Below are 17,680 nucleotides of genomic sequence, written 5' to 3' on the forward strand. Positions count from 1 at the left end.
TCATTAACTTAGTGTGTATATTTTGCCAATTTACTACTGTCATGTACACAACTTTGTATTCAATAATGATAATTTTAATTCAGGGTAGTCTTTTTTTTTTCTTTTTCTTTCAGTTACATTAACTCGGGGGAGTTGAGTGTATTGAAAAATAATGCTCTATAAAATGGTGAACTGATTTGAATTTGTATTAAGAAAAATATTCATGTTTAATATTCTACTGTACCTCAAACATAAGTACTTTTAGAGAAGATATTTGCAAGAAATTAAAAAATAAAAATATTCTGACACCTTTTATATTATTTTTACACTTCACCTTTTTATAATTTAAATATATATATATATATTATACTATTTTTTAGTTATACTTTTTTCTACACTTAGTCTTAATTATTCATCATTTAACTATTTTTATTTTTAAGGTAAGCGTTTTCAAATTAATGGCAATGGAGTAGTAGTATAAAGAAAGTGTGTAAAAGAAAAATGTGTAAAAGGAACTTTTAGAACAATTTTAATGTTTTCAGACGCTATTTTTATATTTATCTTATATTTCTTTCTTTTGATTTTTGTGTACTGGGGTGTAAAAATTCTTGTTTAGTTAGAGAATTGTGCACGCAATGTACCACTAAATGCTAAGAAATAAAGCTCCAAAGTACAACAAATACGATGCTACTTCAACTACCACTGGCTTTCTCATGTAATACATCAACAACTACAAAAAATGTAATTTTCAACATCAACTCATCAAGAAAATCCTCTCAATAGGCTCACCCTAGTCACAATCTTAATAAAAATTTGTCTTCATTACTTTCATTCTCAAAATCTCATCATGTCTTTCATAGAAATGGCTTCTCCCAGAGCTATTAAGCTTCCTTACCAAATGCTAAGTCTTGAAACTGAGTCTGATGAAGAAAGAAGGGTGATCCTAAGGCCAAAGAAGTGGTGCAGATTTAGAGGGGTGCCGTTGAGGAAAAGGTTCAGGTTGAAAGTGCCAAGATGGAGAAGATTGTGGATGAAAAAAGTGAGGCTTTTATGTGCTAAGGTGAAGAAAAGGTTCAAGGAGGGGCAAGGCCATTTTGGTGATCTCTTCGCTGGGAATTATATGTTCACTCAAATCAATCCAGCATCATTGAAGTATCTTGAAAAGAAGTTGTCTCAATCAAAAATTGCTTGATGTTTGTAGTTAATGTCTTAATTGGGCTATGAACTCATCCTATAATGTGGGTTCTCCATCCAGCTAAGTCTTGTTTTATTTTCTTAATGTTCTTTGTTTTCTTCCAATTCATATAGAAAGATGCTACCTATTATTCCTTTTACAACCTTTTAGTTTTTCATTTTTATGTTGCATTTGAATCTTCTTATACTACCTGGTAGATTAACAATGTCATGTTATAAAATAGACACAAAAGCAAAAAGTATCACTAGAGAATCCAAATCCCTTTTGATGTAAAAATTATGGCTGTAAAATAAATATTTATTAGGCTAGACATGTAATTGCATTTCAAAGATACTTTCATTCCTCATTGCAGTTAGTTTTGTCAATGAAATTTGACAAATTATTTTTCTGAAAAAATAAGAAAGGAAATACCACTTATGTCTCATGGAATAGTTCCTCTCTCCTTCCTCCTCCAATTAGGACAAAACTAAGGTGCATTATTATAAGTACTTCTATTACTGTTCTCAAATAAAAATTAGAATTTCACTTCAATAATTTATGCAACAAAGGTTGGCACATAAGTTTTATTATTTTTTTATTGCATGAATGTTTTAGGGGAAACTCGAGAATGTGTGTCAACCTTTATTGTATAAAAGCACTTAACAAAAGTTTCGTCTCTCCAATTACATATGATTTAAAGTTTTTTATTTTTGGGGTTAAATAATATACTCTTTTAACTTTTTGTTAACGAATGTGTAAAAAAATCAGTACTGAATTTATGTTACATTTTGTCAGGGAATAAGATACGACTAATGGTAATTGCGTAGAAGTAGGCTAATCTGTCTGCACTACAAGTTGTTAATATCATTTGCAAGAAAGTAAAATGTTTTCTCTTCCATCAGAATGTTGGCCTTTTTTGGCAGAAGAGAAAAAGGAATGTGAACTTCTAACTTATATAAAGTGTACAAAAGTAGGCATGTTATTTTATATAACCAACTAACATTAAACAACTAATTAATGTCACTACTTACCTAACATTATTTGTATCATGCAAACTTGATAATTCACTTTATTGGAATAGTAAAAAGAAAAAAAAAAAGTTATGAACATTTAAATACTAAAAAAATGATTACTGTCACCACTCCTTAACTGACATGTTGAAAACTCTAGCTTTCTTTGTTAGCACATCAAATTGAACTCTGGGCAATTCCGTGGTTGATATATCTAAAACTAAATATTTTGAACTTCAATGCATCAAAATGATGTGCATATTCTGCTGAGCTTCTCTGACAACATGATACCTGATCTTGAATATTTGTCTCCCCATGCATGAGAAATTGGATTTCGTTGTGTTGCAATAGCAGCTAGACTATCCACGTATTTTAATTGCATTGCCATATTTCAGATTTAGACCCTATAGCAATTTTTGTCAACCAAATTCCATGTCAATATATAGGACATTTGCCCAAATTTATCTTCTCAACATTGTTTTGCATCTCATCTTTGAAAACTCTTCTAAAAGTTATTAAAAAAAACATCAGCATGTAATGATGCAAACAACAAATCATTAGATTTTTTTTTGAGTATTGAGAGTAGGCTCACTTTAGCTCCTTTGGAGACCCAACTACAGTAATTATAAATCAGTTCAGGTATACCAATTTTTTGAAGCATATTTTAGATCATATATAAAACTTCCCATTCTTGACCCTACACCAACAATCTTCATGTTATTATGCATGGACCTTCTCCTCTAGACAGCTATTAGGAACCTCTCACATCAAATTGAACTATCCTCCAACCTTTGTGTGCAATCAAGTAGCATTTATTGTGTTATGTCTTGCTGCTGCCTATTTAGAAAACATCCAAAATCAAATCCTCTCACTGTGGTACACGTTCCAACATAAAATCCATGCCAAAGATTAATTTGGACACATATCTCAGTCATGTTCAACTGTTTAAAATTGTTTATAATAAAATTAATTTTACTTAACCTTGAGAATTGCATAGTCATAGGATGACACACACCTTGATAGTCTGAATACAACTTTTGACTTCTTGGAAGTTCTCCAAGTTGACTTGATTACAAAAGGAAATTTTTAGAACAAAAGAAGAGTTCCTTAGATATTTTATGTGCAATTTTTTAAAATTAAAATTACAGTTTTACCTGAGTAAAAGGTGAGCATCAAATGGTATTATATATTATCAAAATAAAACTCTAATTTTGATAATAAAAAAAAGAAAAAAAAAACTATACAAGGTTTGTCCAAATTTTTATTGCTCACACACACATAAATTTGCATCAATAACGTGCATATTTTAGAACAAGTTTCTTGGTTAGATGCTTCAAAGACAAATAATGCCCTTTCTTTTGTTCCATAGTGAGAAATCATCAACAGTGTACCATCTACATAAGCACAAGCTTGTTTCCAACACAAGGAAGATTAACATGAAGGGAAAATATGTATTAGAAAAAATATCAGCAAACCAATTAAGAAAAAAATTTGATTAGAATGAAAATTAACGAATACTTCATTTTGAAAAAGTGAGAGTGACTTGCCAAAAACTAATTAGATTTATCATTAATCCCAGTTTGAGTTATCTTCGTCTTAATTGAATTTACTTGGGTGATTGATGTTATCGTCATCTTTTTATTACTAAATCTTGCTGAATTTGTTCGTGAATGTGAGTGTCACCAATTTCAATTTCATTTGGTACATACAATATAATCGTGCAGAACAATCAAATTACAATATTGTAACTTGGTCAAATCGTGTAACATTTGAAATCAATTTAGAAATTGAAGAGAGCAATTTAGTAAAGAGATCACTTATGCATATTAACATTTTTTACAAGGTACATTTTTATTGTTATCTCTTGTAGTCTTTACATCAATTATTTTATTTTATATTTTTTTTCTTTGTTTATCTGTTCATTGTAAACTAAGTCGTTTAACATTATTAAAATATATAATAAACTCATCTTAACCACAGAATTTTGTAATGTCTATATATTATGGTGAGAGGAATTGATTATAGAGATTATACAGACATGAACAAGATGAATTCCTCTAAATATCAAATATATCTATAAAGCCGATAAGTAAGGACACGGTTACTTTTATTTAATCTAAAGCATATTAAAATCTTAATCACTAAAAATTTAAAGTTGAATACTTCTATTAACCTTTTTTTTTTGCTTCCTATAAATATCCTTTAGAAAAATGAATTTTGTTTGTGATATAATCAGACACTAAATATAAACACTTTATCTAATAAAGATTGACGTTGTAATTCATCATTTTCGAAGAACTGGTTATTCCATTAATGCAACCACCCATTACTACTTATATACTTTAGGTACAAGGAGTCTTACTCATACAAAGAAAGAGCTTAATCAAAATATATTTACATTCCTACTTAAAATAAAATCAAAATTAGGGTTTATGTGACTGGTACAAAAGAAAATTTACACTACTTTTTTTTAGTTGTATTACTAGTTTTTTTGTTACTTTTAAAATTTAATTTTTTGAATTTAAATTAAATTCAAAAGTAATTTTTAAATAACTTCAAGAATTTAAGAGAACTGTCAATCTAAATTATTCAACTCAATTTAACGTGGGTAACAAGCTTATGCGAGTTGGGATAAAAAGTCTAAGTTATTTGAGTCTTTAAAATAAAATTGCAAGTCCAACCTTATGAGATGGAAGACATATGTAAAGTGACTTACTTTTCAACCCATTTTATTTAATTTTTTACTCAAAAAAACTATTCTAACACATTAAGTTTATGAATTTGCATTTTATATTTTTAATAATATTTTGCTTACCAAATTAACATATCCAATACAACAAATTAAAAAAAGCTCAAACCACCACATTCCATGTAATAAATTTGAAACAAAAAAGCATCACCAAATTAATTCACGCAACGCATTTAAAACAATATAATCTTAAATCTTTCAAATAAATAAACCTTTTTTAAAATAAAACTTATCTACAAAACTGTATAATGAACTTTGTGTACACAAGAAATTTAAAATATTTACATTTTATTCTCTTGATACAAAATATCACAATCTCTAACATAAATTTATTTAATAGTTGAAGCTTTTTGAAAAGTACAAAAACATAAATTAGACACATTAAATTAGGAGTGAGACATATATATTTTTATAATTTATAATAAATTTTTATCAATTATAAATAAATATTTAAAAACTCTTTTTTTTTTCAACAAGAAAAGCGGTATTAAAAGTGCATTTTTACCATTTCTCTTTAGTATTAATGGGGGCAGTCCAAGTCCCTGCAGGCCAGTATGATCCAAACCTGCTTGTGATTTGGACTTAAGCAAATTGGGCTAAAAGCCCAATTTATTCAAGCATTAAATTTAATAATTCAATAGTTAAATTTTAGCAGTTACAATCAAGTCAATAAATTAGGCCCACTCATTTTTCTAGTTCTAAAAATTAATTTTTTAAATACATTTTAAAAATTAAACTTTAAAGTGATAAAAGAAATATAGTGCTACAAAATGTAATTACTCCAAGGTACATATAGGACATTGAGGCCAGGCCCAAAATTCACTGTCCAGTAACAAACCAAAGCCCAAACAAGACAAGCAAAGCAACAAACAAAATCCCAGGGTTTTACGAGGAAAGAACAAAAGGAGGAACTATTCTGTTCCGAATTGATTCTACTAGCATGAAGTTCCTTCAATCTCTTATTGGTATTCTTCTTCTTCTACTACTTGTTTTTCATTTCCACATACAAACCCTGATTTCAGAATCTCAACTTCACGTTCTTATTTTTCTTAGCTCAAACCCGTTTTGCAGGGCGTGGTGGGTCATTGGGTCGGGTCTCGGGGCTCCGATTCTTCTCCGTTTCAACTGAGGAGTATTCCAAGAGAAACTATGCCAACAATGTCGCCGAATACAACACCGTTTTGGGTTCTCTCACTGCTCAAAGAAGGTATTTTTTAGACCCCCCCCCCCCCTTTTGATAAATTTTTGCAAAATTTTAATCTTTTTAATCTGGGGTTTGTTTGGTAGGAATTTCTTGCTGAAGGATGTGTACGATGATATGATGCTTGATGGGGTGAAGCCTACACGTGACACTTTCCATTCCCTTGTTGTTGGAACCATGAAGGGAGCTAGAATGCAAGATGCTTTCTTCTTCATTGACCAAATGAAAATCATGGGTTTGGTCCCTGATGTATGCACCTTTTTTTTTTCTCTCCCATGAATTTGCTTCTTCTTCTTCTTCTTCTTTTTTTTTTTTTTTTTTTTGAGGCTTGGAATGATGTTATTGATTATAGAGATTATTGGGTGTAATGCTCGAATTTGCATGCTGAAAAATGGGTACTTAGTTAATTCCGTTGACCACTGAAAGAAACCAATTTAGTTGCTTGAAATTCAATTAGGCTCTGACATGTAAGGTGATTTGAAGTTTGAACTTTAGACTTTTATTTGAGCTAGTTCTGATGCTGTTGCCTTGTTTATTTCAATGGGAATGAGTGAAATGAAATAATTATACCGGAATGTATTCTAGTTCTAAATCTTGAGCTTGCTAAGTTTTTTAACTCTTTTTCTGGGGTCTCTTCCTAATGTAATTGCTTGTAGAATATGGATAATCTTGAGGGATGGCAAAAGTTGTTGAGGTTCTTTTCTTTTCTTTTCTTTATAACCTTTCCAAGTTTCCTTGCTTGCATGGATCCAAAGATACTTAGGTTATATTTGTTTTATGGCTTCAGGTCAAAAAATGTGACTTAAATTTTTGGAAACTAGAGGCAGGCCAGTTTGTAATTTGCAATGTATTGTTTTATATACATATATGCATGCAAAGGTGATTGGGAGTATGTATGGTTGCTTTGCAGTTGCTATTAATTTTTCTCCCTTGACCCTACTTGAAAGAGCAGAATCATTGTTTTGATTCTTTTCTCAGAGAGTACATGCCATGAGCCCACAAAACATTTTGAAATGTAATTTGTATAAACTTCCACTTTACAGTTTTAATGTTTCTGGATCAATGACTCTTATGAATGTTTCTGGATCAATGACTCTTATGGATGACATAGGTAACTTTATACAACTTTCTGATTTCAACTTGTGGGAAATGCAAGAACTCTGATAAGGCTATTCAGGTACTTATCAATATCTTCTCATGGACATGCATTTAAAATTCTACTACAGTAAAAGTGTTTATTGCTTCATCTCTTTAGATGTTTCATGTTTTGTTTGTTTTCCTTTGAAATGAAGATTTTGGAGGAGATGAAATGCATGGACATAAAGCCAAATGTACAAACCTACATCTGCTTGCTACATGCTTGTGCAGCCGATGGACGCTTAGACCAAGTGTATGCTTTTTGCATTCATCCCTCCCCTTAAGAACTCCATTTTCTGTTTATACTATCCTTTTTTTTTATTGTTGTTCAATACCCTAGGGTGGTGTTTTACTTTTCACAATGTGTTATATGATGCTACTCTTGATGGTCTAACAAATAAAACCTTGTTGCCTACAATTTATATTCTTTTTTTTTTTTTTTACTTTTTTAGTAAGATAGGTGGAATGGATTTCCAACTTCTAGTAGTCTTTTTTAGTGCTCAAGTGTGCATCAGATTTCCTCTTTTATGTTTATGGTTTTTTGGAATATTTAATTATTGAAATTTATTGATCCAGGTATGCAGTTGTCCGTGATATGACTGCAGCTGGTCTGGGATTAAACAAGTTCTGCTATGCTGGGCTTATAGTTGCACACAAGAATAAAACACCTCTTAGTGATGATTTTGCTGCAAAAGTAGTTACCCTATTTATATCTTGATTTGCCATGCATGCGTGCTGTAATTGTGTAGTGATATTTAACTTATTATTCTGTGGAAAAAGGTTATTGAGTTTGTGGAGAGGTCAAAGATATGGTCTTCAGTAGAAACTGACAGTGGCAATGCTGAGAACGTGATGATGGGTGTTTCAGATGAGGAGTTATACAACTTACCAACAGCAGAATATGCTCATAGGCGTGGAGCATTTTTGGGTAGAATATTTACCGCATATCATACTGCATTTAATGCTGCTGCTGACCTGAAGAATGTAGAGGTATGAGGTATCATGTATATAGGAATTTTGATGCTATTGTTAAATGATTCTTCTTGTATGCTTCTGATTTCTTCTGATACCATCTGTTTATATGCAACATGAAATCATTCCACCATGACTTCAGGAAGTTGGATTATTTTCCATTATTATGTTTTAATTTTAGGTTTGCGATGTCATCACACATCTATTGTTTCCTTCTGTCTGTCCACCTGAACTGCCAGACACTATTTGTTTTTGTTTTCTATTCAAAATTGTTGTTTTTTTTCACTTTTGTTAATGTCCATATATTTTTTTGGTTGTAAAGTGTCTTTTAATATATTAATGGTTGATATCTTATTGTGGCAGTTGACAGATACACTTTTGGAAATGCTAGACAAGGACGGGAAATCTCCTGATATCTATATTATGTTGCAAGTAATTAGGTAATCAATTATTGGTTATTAATTTCTATGGTTTGTCCTATTCAGATAACTTGATAGCATGCATACTACCATAAAGTAGCTTTGTCTTAGTATGTAAATTAACTGAGCCCATGAGCTGTAATTTATGCTTTCTTCAGTTTAGATGCTAAATATATTAATCACTGGTGTGTAGGTTAAATGATTCTATTTTGGTTGTCTTTGATGCATGCCTTCATCTTCGTTCTTATTTCTTTCAAAGCCGTTATTGATGTATGGTGCCATGCCCCAAACATCTGCCATATTTTTATGGTGGATGATATGGTGGCACCATGTTGAAGCTAGTATCCTGTATCCATATAATTAAAAAAATGATATAATTTAATACACACTTATAGAAAGTAAATATAGATTCTTAGTTTATATCAAGGGTAACTGCTAACAATCAAGTCTTATCTTATTAGGTGAGTTCAGCTACAAGGATTGTGTGGTGCCATTGAACTTGGTTAAGAATAAATTTTTTGAAATATTATTTATTACTAAATAGGATGCATGTCTTCTAAAGTTCTTCTGGGTCTTTCCATTTGTTTTTGCCAGGCTAAAAGTCATGTCATTTATTTTTCTCACTGGTGCCTCGAGTGACCTTATTTGCACATATCCAAACCACCTTAATTGATTTTATGTCATTTTTTTCTACCTTAAGTGCTACTCTAATATTTTCACATATACAGTCATTTCTTATTATGTCGTTTCTTGTATAATCACTCATTCATCTTAGCATTATCATTTTTGCAACTCGTAACTTTTTCTTGTGTTGTTTTTTAAAGCCTAGCATTTACTACCATATAAGATAACTAGTCATTTAGCTATACAATAAAAATATGCTTTTATATAATAAATTTTTCTAGCAAATTATACCTTAAAGGATAAGTTAACTCAATAAAGTGTTGCAAACTCATACAGAAGTATTATAGGAAAGAACAACAAAATCACAAAAGAATCAGAAGAAAATAACAATATCATTCGAGAGAATAGCAGCAGTCTCTAAATTGTAATTTGTAGACCATCTACCTCTTTAATCCTCCTCCTCCTCATAATATTACTTAGGGATTGAAGTGTGTCCATAGGTCCTATTTGGTATTGCGGAAGCTAAGGATCCTCTAGTTTGTTTTTTATTTATATAATATTTTTATAATATTATTAAAGGTATTACCTATTATATTATAAGTAAGAAATATTATAATAAATTGAAAGGAATATTAAATTGTAATATTTAGCTATCACAATATTTAAAATAAAAAAAATAATTAAAATATCAACATAAATATACAATCAGTTAAACATTTTTTCTCCGTTAAATTTTTTATATGATATTATAAATTTATTAATTATTTGTTTGATTGCAAATTTTTTATTATATTAGAATTATTATAAGAATATTAGATGTTAATTTTATTTTCACTATATTGTGCCTTTTTTTATTCCAAAAGTATCTTGTGTCATCACTTGCTTCATATTGTGCAAATGTGACAGTTTTCGGTTATGACAGGTGTCATTGACCTTTAAGTTGTGCCTGTTTGAGAGGTGAAACTTATTGCTTGGTTAACATGTGTCAGCACTAAAGACTTTCTGTTTCTTATATGAAACTTATTAATTTTTTTCAAAAAAAATAAAAATAACTTCATATCTGCAGAGATGTGAAACTGATGTGACCTAAAAGAAAATAATAGAGTGGTCTGCCACGAGGTAAAAGTCACTCCAAACCAGTAAATATATTTTTTTTTCTCCATTAATTTGGTAAATAGTTTTAAAAATAAAAAAGCCTTTATTTCTTTTAAACCAAAAAGACCTTAATGCATGTATAATATAATTTAAAAACTTTCTAATTGGTGAACATTTAAGATTCTCTGTTTTATTCATTTTTCAATAGTCGAAGCACTTCTATTGATTTGTAATAAAAACAGCCAATTTCTTCTAATGGTATTTCATAGTATGAATATAAATACACCTTAAATGAATAATTATATGCACCCTTGTCATTGTAATGCTTTTGAGTGCATGTATGGAATATAATTGTAAACTATCAAGAAAAGGCATGTAGCGTTTGGTCTTTTAATTTTTCTTGACATTAACTTTTGTACATTAGACTATAAAGGTGAGTTTTGCAAAGAACAGAAGCAATATGTTTAAGAAATAGAATGTCTCAAAAAAGGAAGAACTACGAAGGCAAATACCATTTAAATAGTTATTCGAGCATATAATAATGAATGAGAGATAAGATTACCAATGAAAGTTATGTTTTCTATTTTAAAATGACTAGTGTAGTAAGTCAATGATTTATAAAGAAATACTTATAGGGGAAAAAAAAAAAAACACATGATGTCTCATTTTATGTATAGTAGTGGAGAATTATGGGACAAAAAATAAATCGTTTGGTTTGCAGTTTGCACAACAAACATATTATTCTGAGCCCACTCAGTTAAATAATCCAACTATAAACGAGGCACAGGGCACCAAGCAGATTCGATGCTTTACATTCTTATTGCTACATCTGCTGGATTTACTTTCTTTTACTGGATATCCAACTGTTAGAATATAACGGCACATTTTGTTTTAGGAGTCTTATTATGTTTGTAATCTTATCAGGCTGTGTTTTGTGCTAGTTGTACTACACTAGTACATCACCTAGATGATGATGGGGATTTAAAGCACTAGGTTAACTTAGAATATTTTTCAAAACCTGTTCTTTCTTTTCCACCTTCCTTTTAATTTGAACAAAAACAATTTAATTGAATCTACCCAATTAGAGGATGCTGCTAATGATAGACTAAGAATTACTCATAAAAAGCATACTTTTAAGCTTCAAACTGGGTCAACTTGGTTGCTGTTTAGTTGGTGAAGTAAGCAAATATGGTTGCAAGTTGAACTTCTTCTATGGACGATCCTTATTCCTTCCTTTGGTTTTATTTAATTGGTATTTGTTTTCCAATTGCATTATTAAAAAACGCAGTTTATCTCTAGTTACCATTATTATGCAGGTGCTATTGTCATGCAGGAGATATTGACCGTGGTCTTCGAACTTTTGATGACTGTGTAAATTCAGGAAAGCCTATTGCTGCAGAACTTTTTACGGTAAGTTTGTTCATACAGTTTCTAGAACTTACTATACCTGAAATTGTTGAACGCTGATATTTTCTTGAACAATCTTCTTGATTTAAGAAATAATGTGGATAAGTACCCTTATGGCAGTGGTGTAGCTAGCGTGGGTTTCTCCTTAATTTCTACTTGTGTTCTCATGTTGCATTTGATGTTTAACATCTAGAAAACATAGTTTATGTGGCTGACCGTTTATATCCCCCCCTGATAACTTTAACTGTTGCTGCTGTAGTCCAGGAATTTTACCTTGTTAAACTGAGCAGCTTAATGATAATTTTTGTTAATCTGTATGAAATGCATAATGAATAACAAACCAGCATGCCTGCAGACACTTGCAGAGGGAGCAATGGCTGGGTACACTGAAAAAGGAATGCAAATAGCTCAAGATATTCTGGTAGGTTATCATAGCCTCTTGGTTACAACGTGACTTATTTGGTCTGTTTAAAGACTTGCAATTTAATTTTACAAATGCAGGTAAGGATGAACGAAAGAAATTTCTTTGTGAATTCAAAAATGGGAAGTGAACTCCTACTTATAGCTGCTGGTGAAAAGGTATGCAAAGTTGCAAAATGCAAACTCTTTCTCTTGTTATGTGCTCAATACAAGACAGATTATCTTTGTTGCTGTGTATTTTAAGGTGTGTATTTTCTTCTTATTTCTCAAATTTTAGACGGGGGGATATACGACTGCTAACTTCATATGGGACATGATGCGAGCTCGCAAAGTTAACCCTTCATTTGCTGCAGTAGAAGCATATTACCAGGGCTTAAAAGTGAGTTCTTTGTCTCAGTAATGCATCACGTTTATATGTGCCAAATATTATTTCTTGATGGTATGTATATTCATATTTGTGGTAAAAAGTTATGGATCTCACATTGCAAAGGTTGCAAATTCTCTTATCTCCATTTGAGATAATAATTGGTATGAGCTTAATTTTGATCCACTATCACTAGTGACCTTTTTGTACTATCCAATCTTGTTTTGTTACACCCCTAAATTTAATTTCTGATGTAATTACTATCATTGTCAAACTCTTTTAGTGGTCGGGCTATTCAATGGTTTGACGATGATATAATTACATTAATCGTGGATCAAGATTGAAATCATATAAGGTTGGAAAAGTGAATTGTCTTTTTGCATGGAAAGAAACACAAGAAGTTTTCATTTCTATGTTCTCAGAGTGACTGCTTATACAGATATACTTTAAAATGCTTGAATTGTTGAATTTGAAATACAATTGAAGGATATGAAAAAATTTGGGATGAGGCCTTATTCTTGTCTCATTCTGAAGTTCAAGTGGAATCCATTTCACTCAAGCCACATGAAGTTTACTTATCTGACCAGTTCCTTAATTGTCTTCTTTGTTGATTTATTTACTCTTTAAAATAGTTTTATACTGGTCACATATCATTTTGTAAAGCTATCTTCCCATGACTGGACTATTGATGTTCACTGTGTTGTGTGTGGAATTGCAGGATCGAGAGATACCTGAGGATGATCCACGACTTCTATTGGTTTCTCAAACATACGACAACCTTCGTGCGAGATTTGGAAACAGGGTGAACTTAAATGTATAGGCTTAGGCTTTTCCCTTCAGAATCCTCAAGTTACTGGAATTATTTATTTGATTCGTGTATGAGTTAGCACGTAGATTCTGTGTGTATTCACACGGGATTTTGATGTTGTCAAGAGTAAGTTGAGCTAAGGGGTTCTGCATGGAGTAACTTCAGGAGATTACGTAGGGCATGTTATACCCTTTTCCACCATTTGATAGTTTACTTTTTTAGTGAAATAATTCTTTGTTTCTGAGAATTAATACATGAGGTAGCATTGCATGTTAAGTTACCTCGAGTCTTTAGACTGAAAGTTGCATTTTCCTAAATTTGACTATCAATTGTATTTAATCTTCTTTTTTCAATTACTTGTTGACTTAACACGATTATTTCCTGAATGAAGAAAAGTTGACAAGGGAACTCTACTACTAATGGATTTTTAAGCTTAATCTTATGTTTGTCTGCCTTTTTGTCCTCATGAAAGCCGATTTATTATCTACGTTTATATGTAATAAATTGTACTCTTTTTTTCAGTAAACTTACAAAATAGTTTTTTGAGATTATAAAACTTTCCGTAGTTCCTCATGGTTTTTCATGCATTCCCTCGTTGGTTTTTTATCCTTCAGTTTAATTTTCAATGTGATCTATTAATCGATGCTAATAAAATGTGTAGTTCTTCACATTATCTTTTATTTTTCAATTTTGTCCATTTGACTTGTGCATCTGTCTCTTAATGAATATTTCTTTGTTAGTAGTAGGTTTAAACTCCCATTTAGAGAATTCTATGTAAGAAAGCTCTATGTAATAAAAAGTGATTTAGAGGGCAGCAACAATGAGAGCAAGGGAACTCTAGCAATGGTAGTGGGTCAAGACGTCAATCTAAAGGAGATTGGTGGAGAAAATTAGAGATTTCTATTTTCTGGAGGCAACGATTACGGGTGGGTTAGTCAATTAGAGAGGTAATTTACTTTAAGGGGTATCTTAGAGTAAGAGAAGCTGCAATTGGCAATGGAGGGCAAAGAACTAACTTGATTTTAATGGTGGGAATTTTGTTCCAAGAACCCTACTTGGGACAATTTCTAAACAACTCTAATAGGGAGATTTTAGTCTACGATGGCACAAAACTCATGAAATGTTGTTGGGTCTTAAACAAAGGACAAAGGTGGAAGAGTATCATGAGCAATTTGAGTTGTATGCAAGGTCATATAAGGAGACAAATATAGAGTATCTAAAAGGGATATTCTTGAATGGACTAAAAGACATAGTTAGGGCAGAATTGAAGTGACATTAGTTAACCACTCTACCAGAATTGATGTACTTTGTTCAAAGAATTGATGAGAAGAATTTTTGTTGAGCCAAGGGGTTTCAAGGAGTCATAAAATAGGGATTCGCACAAAAGTTATTCTTCATCAAGAATGGTGGTATGGGAGACGGGAACCAAGAACCAAAATCTTGGAAATAGCAAGAAAATTAGTTTTGTTGAGTCCAACAGCAGGAAAACAATCGGATCTTATAGAGGGAGGGGGTTCAAGAAATTCACAAATGCAAAGTTTAAAGAGAAGACAAGACAAGAATAAGATTGTGTTTCTGGTGCAATGAGAAATTTGGTCTTGGACATGTTTGCAAAAATAAGCAACTTCAGGAGTTAATCCTAAGCAGAGATTTTAGCGATGGGGAAAAAGGAAGGGACCTTAAAGAATTGCAAATATCAATGTGTAGTATTATTAGATTAACTTCCAAAAATTAAATCAAAATGTGGGGTGAAATTGAAGGCACAAAGGTGGCTGTATCAGTGGATTGTGTAGCATCCCACAATTATATATCATCTACATTTATTCTCAAAAAGTAGTTACCTGTAACCGAGACAGTAACATACACAGTGGAAGTAGGGGATGGTAGAAGAATTAAGAGTAAAGGGGTTTTTCGTTGGATAGTACTTCAAATTCAGGGACTAAAGATTCAACAGGATTTCTTCATATTCGACCTAGGAGGAGTGGACATGGTGTTAGGAATGGAATGGATTGCTGACTTAGGAGAAATTAAAGCTAACTTTAAAGAACTCTTATTGAAGGTGACTGTGAAGGGGGGAAATTATGGTATTGTAAGGCAAATTAGGACTGTTCAAAAACGCTGCGACTTTCAAAGAGTTGGTCAAAACTTTACAAGAAAAATGACAAGGATTTCTCCTAGAATGCAAACTCTTCAAATGCAAGGAATTAATAAAAGAAACTAACAACAACATCATTCCTTAAGAAATTCATAAGATTTTGAGAGACTTTAAGGAAGTATTCAAAGAACCAAAGGGTCTACCACCAACTAAGAGACAAGATCATACCATTGTGTTGAAGGAAGGATTTGAAATACCTAATTTATGGCCATACAGGTACCCTCGTTACCAAAAGATTGAAAAAGAGAAACTTGTGAGTGATATGTTAATCTCAAGTATCATCAGGCCGAGTTTAAGTACTTATTCTAGTATAATCATTCTTGTTAAGGAAAAAGATGGAGGGTGAAGATTTTGTGTGGACTATAGGCTCAACAAGATTACAGTTTCTGACAAGTTTTCAATTCCTATAATTGATGAATTGTTGGATGAATAAGGAGCATAGTTATTTTTTCAAAATTAGACCTTAAATCAGGCTACCACCAAATTTGGATGAGAGAAAGAAAATGTTCCTAAAACTGCATCTAGGACGCATGAAGAGCATTATGAGTTTGTAACGATGCCCTTTGAATTAACCAAATGCTCTTTCAACCTTCCAATCGTTAATGAATGAGGTGTTACACTCTTATTTGAGAAAGTTTGTCCTTGTTTTTTTTTTTTTTACGACGTACTAATCTACAATAAAGGTGAGGAAGAATATGCAAAACATTTTTAGCTAGTGCTGCAACTTTTGAAGGAACATCAATTATTTGCCAATAAGACGAAGTGTACTTTCGGCCAAAAACAAATAGAATAATTAGGTCACATTATCTCAGCCCAAGGGGTGGTAGCAAACCCAAAAAAATTGCAAGTTATGTTAACATGGTCTGCTCCTAAAGACGTGAAGGTGCTACAAGGATTTTTAGGCCTTACGAGCTATTATTGAAGGTTTGTTAAAAATTATGGGAGCATTGCTAAACCTCTAACACAACTACTTAAGAAGGACAATTTTCAGTGGGGTATGGAGGCCCAAGAAGCTTTTGATGTGTTAAAGGGTGTAATGGCTTAACTACCAATCCTCACTGTTCCAAATTTAAGAGGGTTGGGGGCAGTTTTATAACAGGAGGATAAACTTTTCTTAGTCAAACATTATCAAAGAGGGCCCAATTGAAGTCGGTCTATGAAAGAGAGTTGATGGCAATCGTCTTAGCAGTACAAAAGTAGCAACATTATTTAATAGACAGACATTTTATCATTCATACAGATAAGAGGAGTTTAAGATTTTTGAATGATCAATGTTTATTAGGTGAGGAACAACTTTAGTGGACCTCTAAACTAATTGAATTTGACTTTGAAATAAAGTGTAAACCTGGCTACAAAAATGGGGTTATAGATATATTGTTTAGAAAAATAACTTATGTTGTCATCTCTAAGATTAAGTTTCAGGATTTAGAAGAATAGGTTGAAGAAGTACAAGTTGATCCTAAGCTAACAACTATTGTCCAAGGTCTCCTCCAAGATTCAAATGCACACCCAGGATTTTTCTTACAAAATGGTAAACTAATGTATCATCGAAAGTTAGTTATACCCAAAAGATCTTCATAAATTCTTATATTACTATCTAAATTTCATAACTCACTAATGGGGAAACATTCAGGTTTTTTTTCAAACATACAAAAGGGTAGCAACTTTTGTTTATTGGGAGGGAATAAGAAAAGACATTTAGTAGTACGTGGTGTCTTGTGATGTATGTCAGCAAAACAAATATCAAACCTTAACACTTGTAGGTCTCTTACAACCCCTACCTATTAGCACATGAGTTTGGTTAGATATTTAAATGAATTTTGTAGAAGGTCTCCCAAAAGCCCAGAGTAAGGATAACATCATGGTGGTGGTTGATAGACTCACCAAATATGCCCACTTCTTACCATTAGGCCATTCTTTTATTGCACATGATATAGTAGAAATTTTTCTTAAGAAAATAATTTGGTTACATGGGTTTCTGTAAGGACCATAGGGCCCATTATCCTTAATCTGCCCAACAGCCCAATTAAGGACTCTATTCCATCGCCTACCTCACTGGATGCACACGAAAAGACCCCCAAAAGAATCATTTACCAACCATGCCACCTAAAGGATTATGTGGTCACATGTCCTGCTTCCCGTAAAAAGGGAAATTCAGTTAGGAAG

General features: G+C 31.8%; 2 protein-coding genes across 3 annotated transcripts; both read left to right on the top strand.

Moving 5' to 3' along the window:
* Positions 1-727: 727 nt before the first annotated feature.
* LOC113868094 lies at positions 728-1,343 on the top strand. Its single transcript, XM_027503660.1, has one exon. It carries the CDS (start codon positions 827-829, stop codon positions 1,169-1,171), a length of 345 nt encoding a protein of 114 aa, XP_027359461.1. The 5' UTR covers positions 728-826; the 3' UTR covers positions 1,172-1,343.
* A 4,445-nt stretch (positions 1,344-5,788) lies between these two features.
* LOC113867870 (pentatricopeptide repeat-containing protein At4g35850, mitochondrial) lies at positions 5,789-13,647 on the top strand. 2 transcript variants are annotated; one of them, XM_027503370.1, is made up of 13 exons: positions 5,789-5,877; positions 5,984-6,119; positions 6,200-6,362; positions 7,225-7,290; positions 7,406-7,503; positions 7,827-7,944; positions 8,031-8,240; positions 8,586-8,662; positions 11,677-11,770; positions 12,123-12,188; positions 12,269-12,346; positions 12,465-12,566; positions 13,270-13,647. In XM_027503370.1, exons 1-13 carry the CDS (start codon positions 5,853-5,855, stop codon positions 13,369-13,371), a joined length of 1,335 nt encoding a protein of 444 aa, XP_027359171.1. In that variant the 5' UTR covers positions 5,789-5,852; the 3' UTR covers positions 13,372-13,647. The 2 variants fall into 2 exon arrangements, with proteins under 2 accessions (XP_027359171.1, XP_027359170.1); XM_027503369.1 differs by having other exon boundaries at positions 5,808-5,877; positions 5,966-6,119.
* The last annotated feature ends 4,033 nt before the right edge of the window (positions 13,648-17,680 follow it).

This window comes from Abrus precatorius, unplaced genomic scaffold (genome assembly GCF_003935025.1).
Source record: "Abrus precatorius isolate BTA unplaced genomic scaffold, Abrus_2018 Scaffold5, whole genome shotgun sequence".
Taxonomy (NCBI): Eukaryota; Viridiplantae; Streptophyta; class Magnoliopsida; order Fabales; family Fabaceae; genus Abrus; species Abrus precatorius.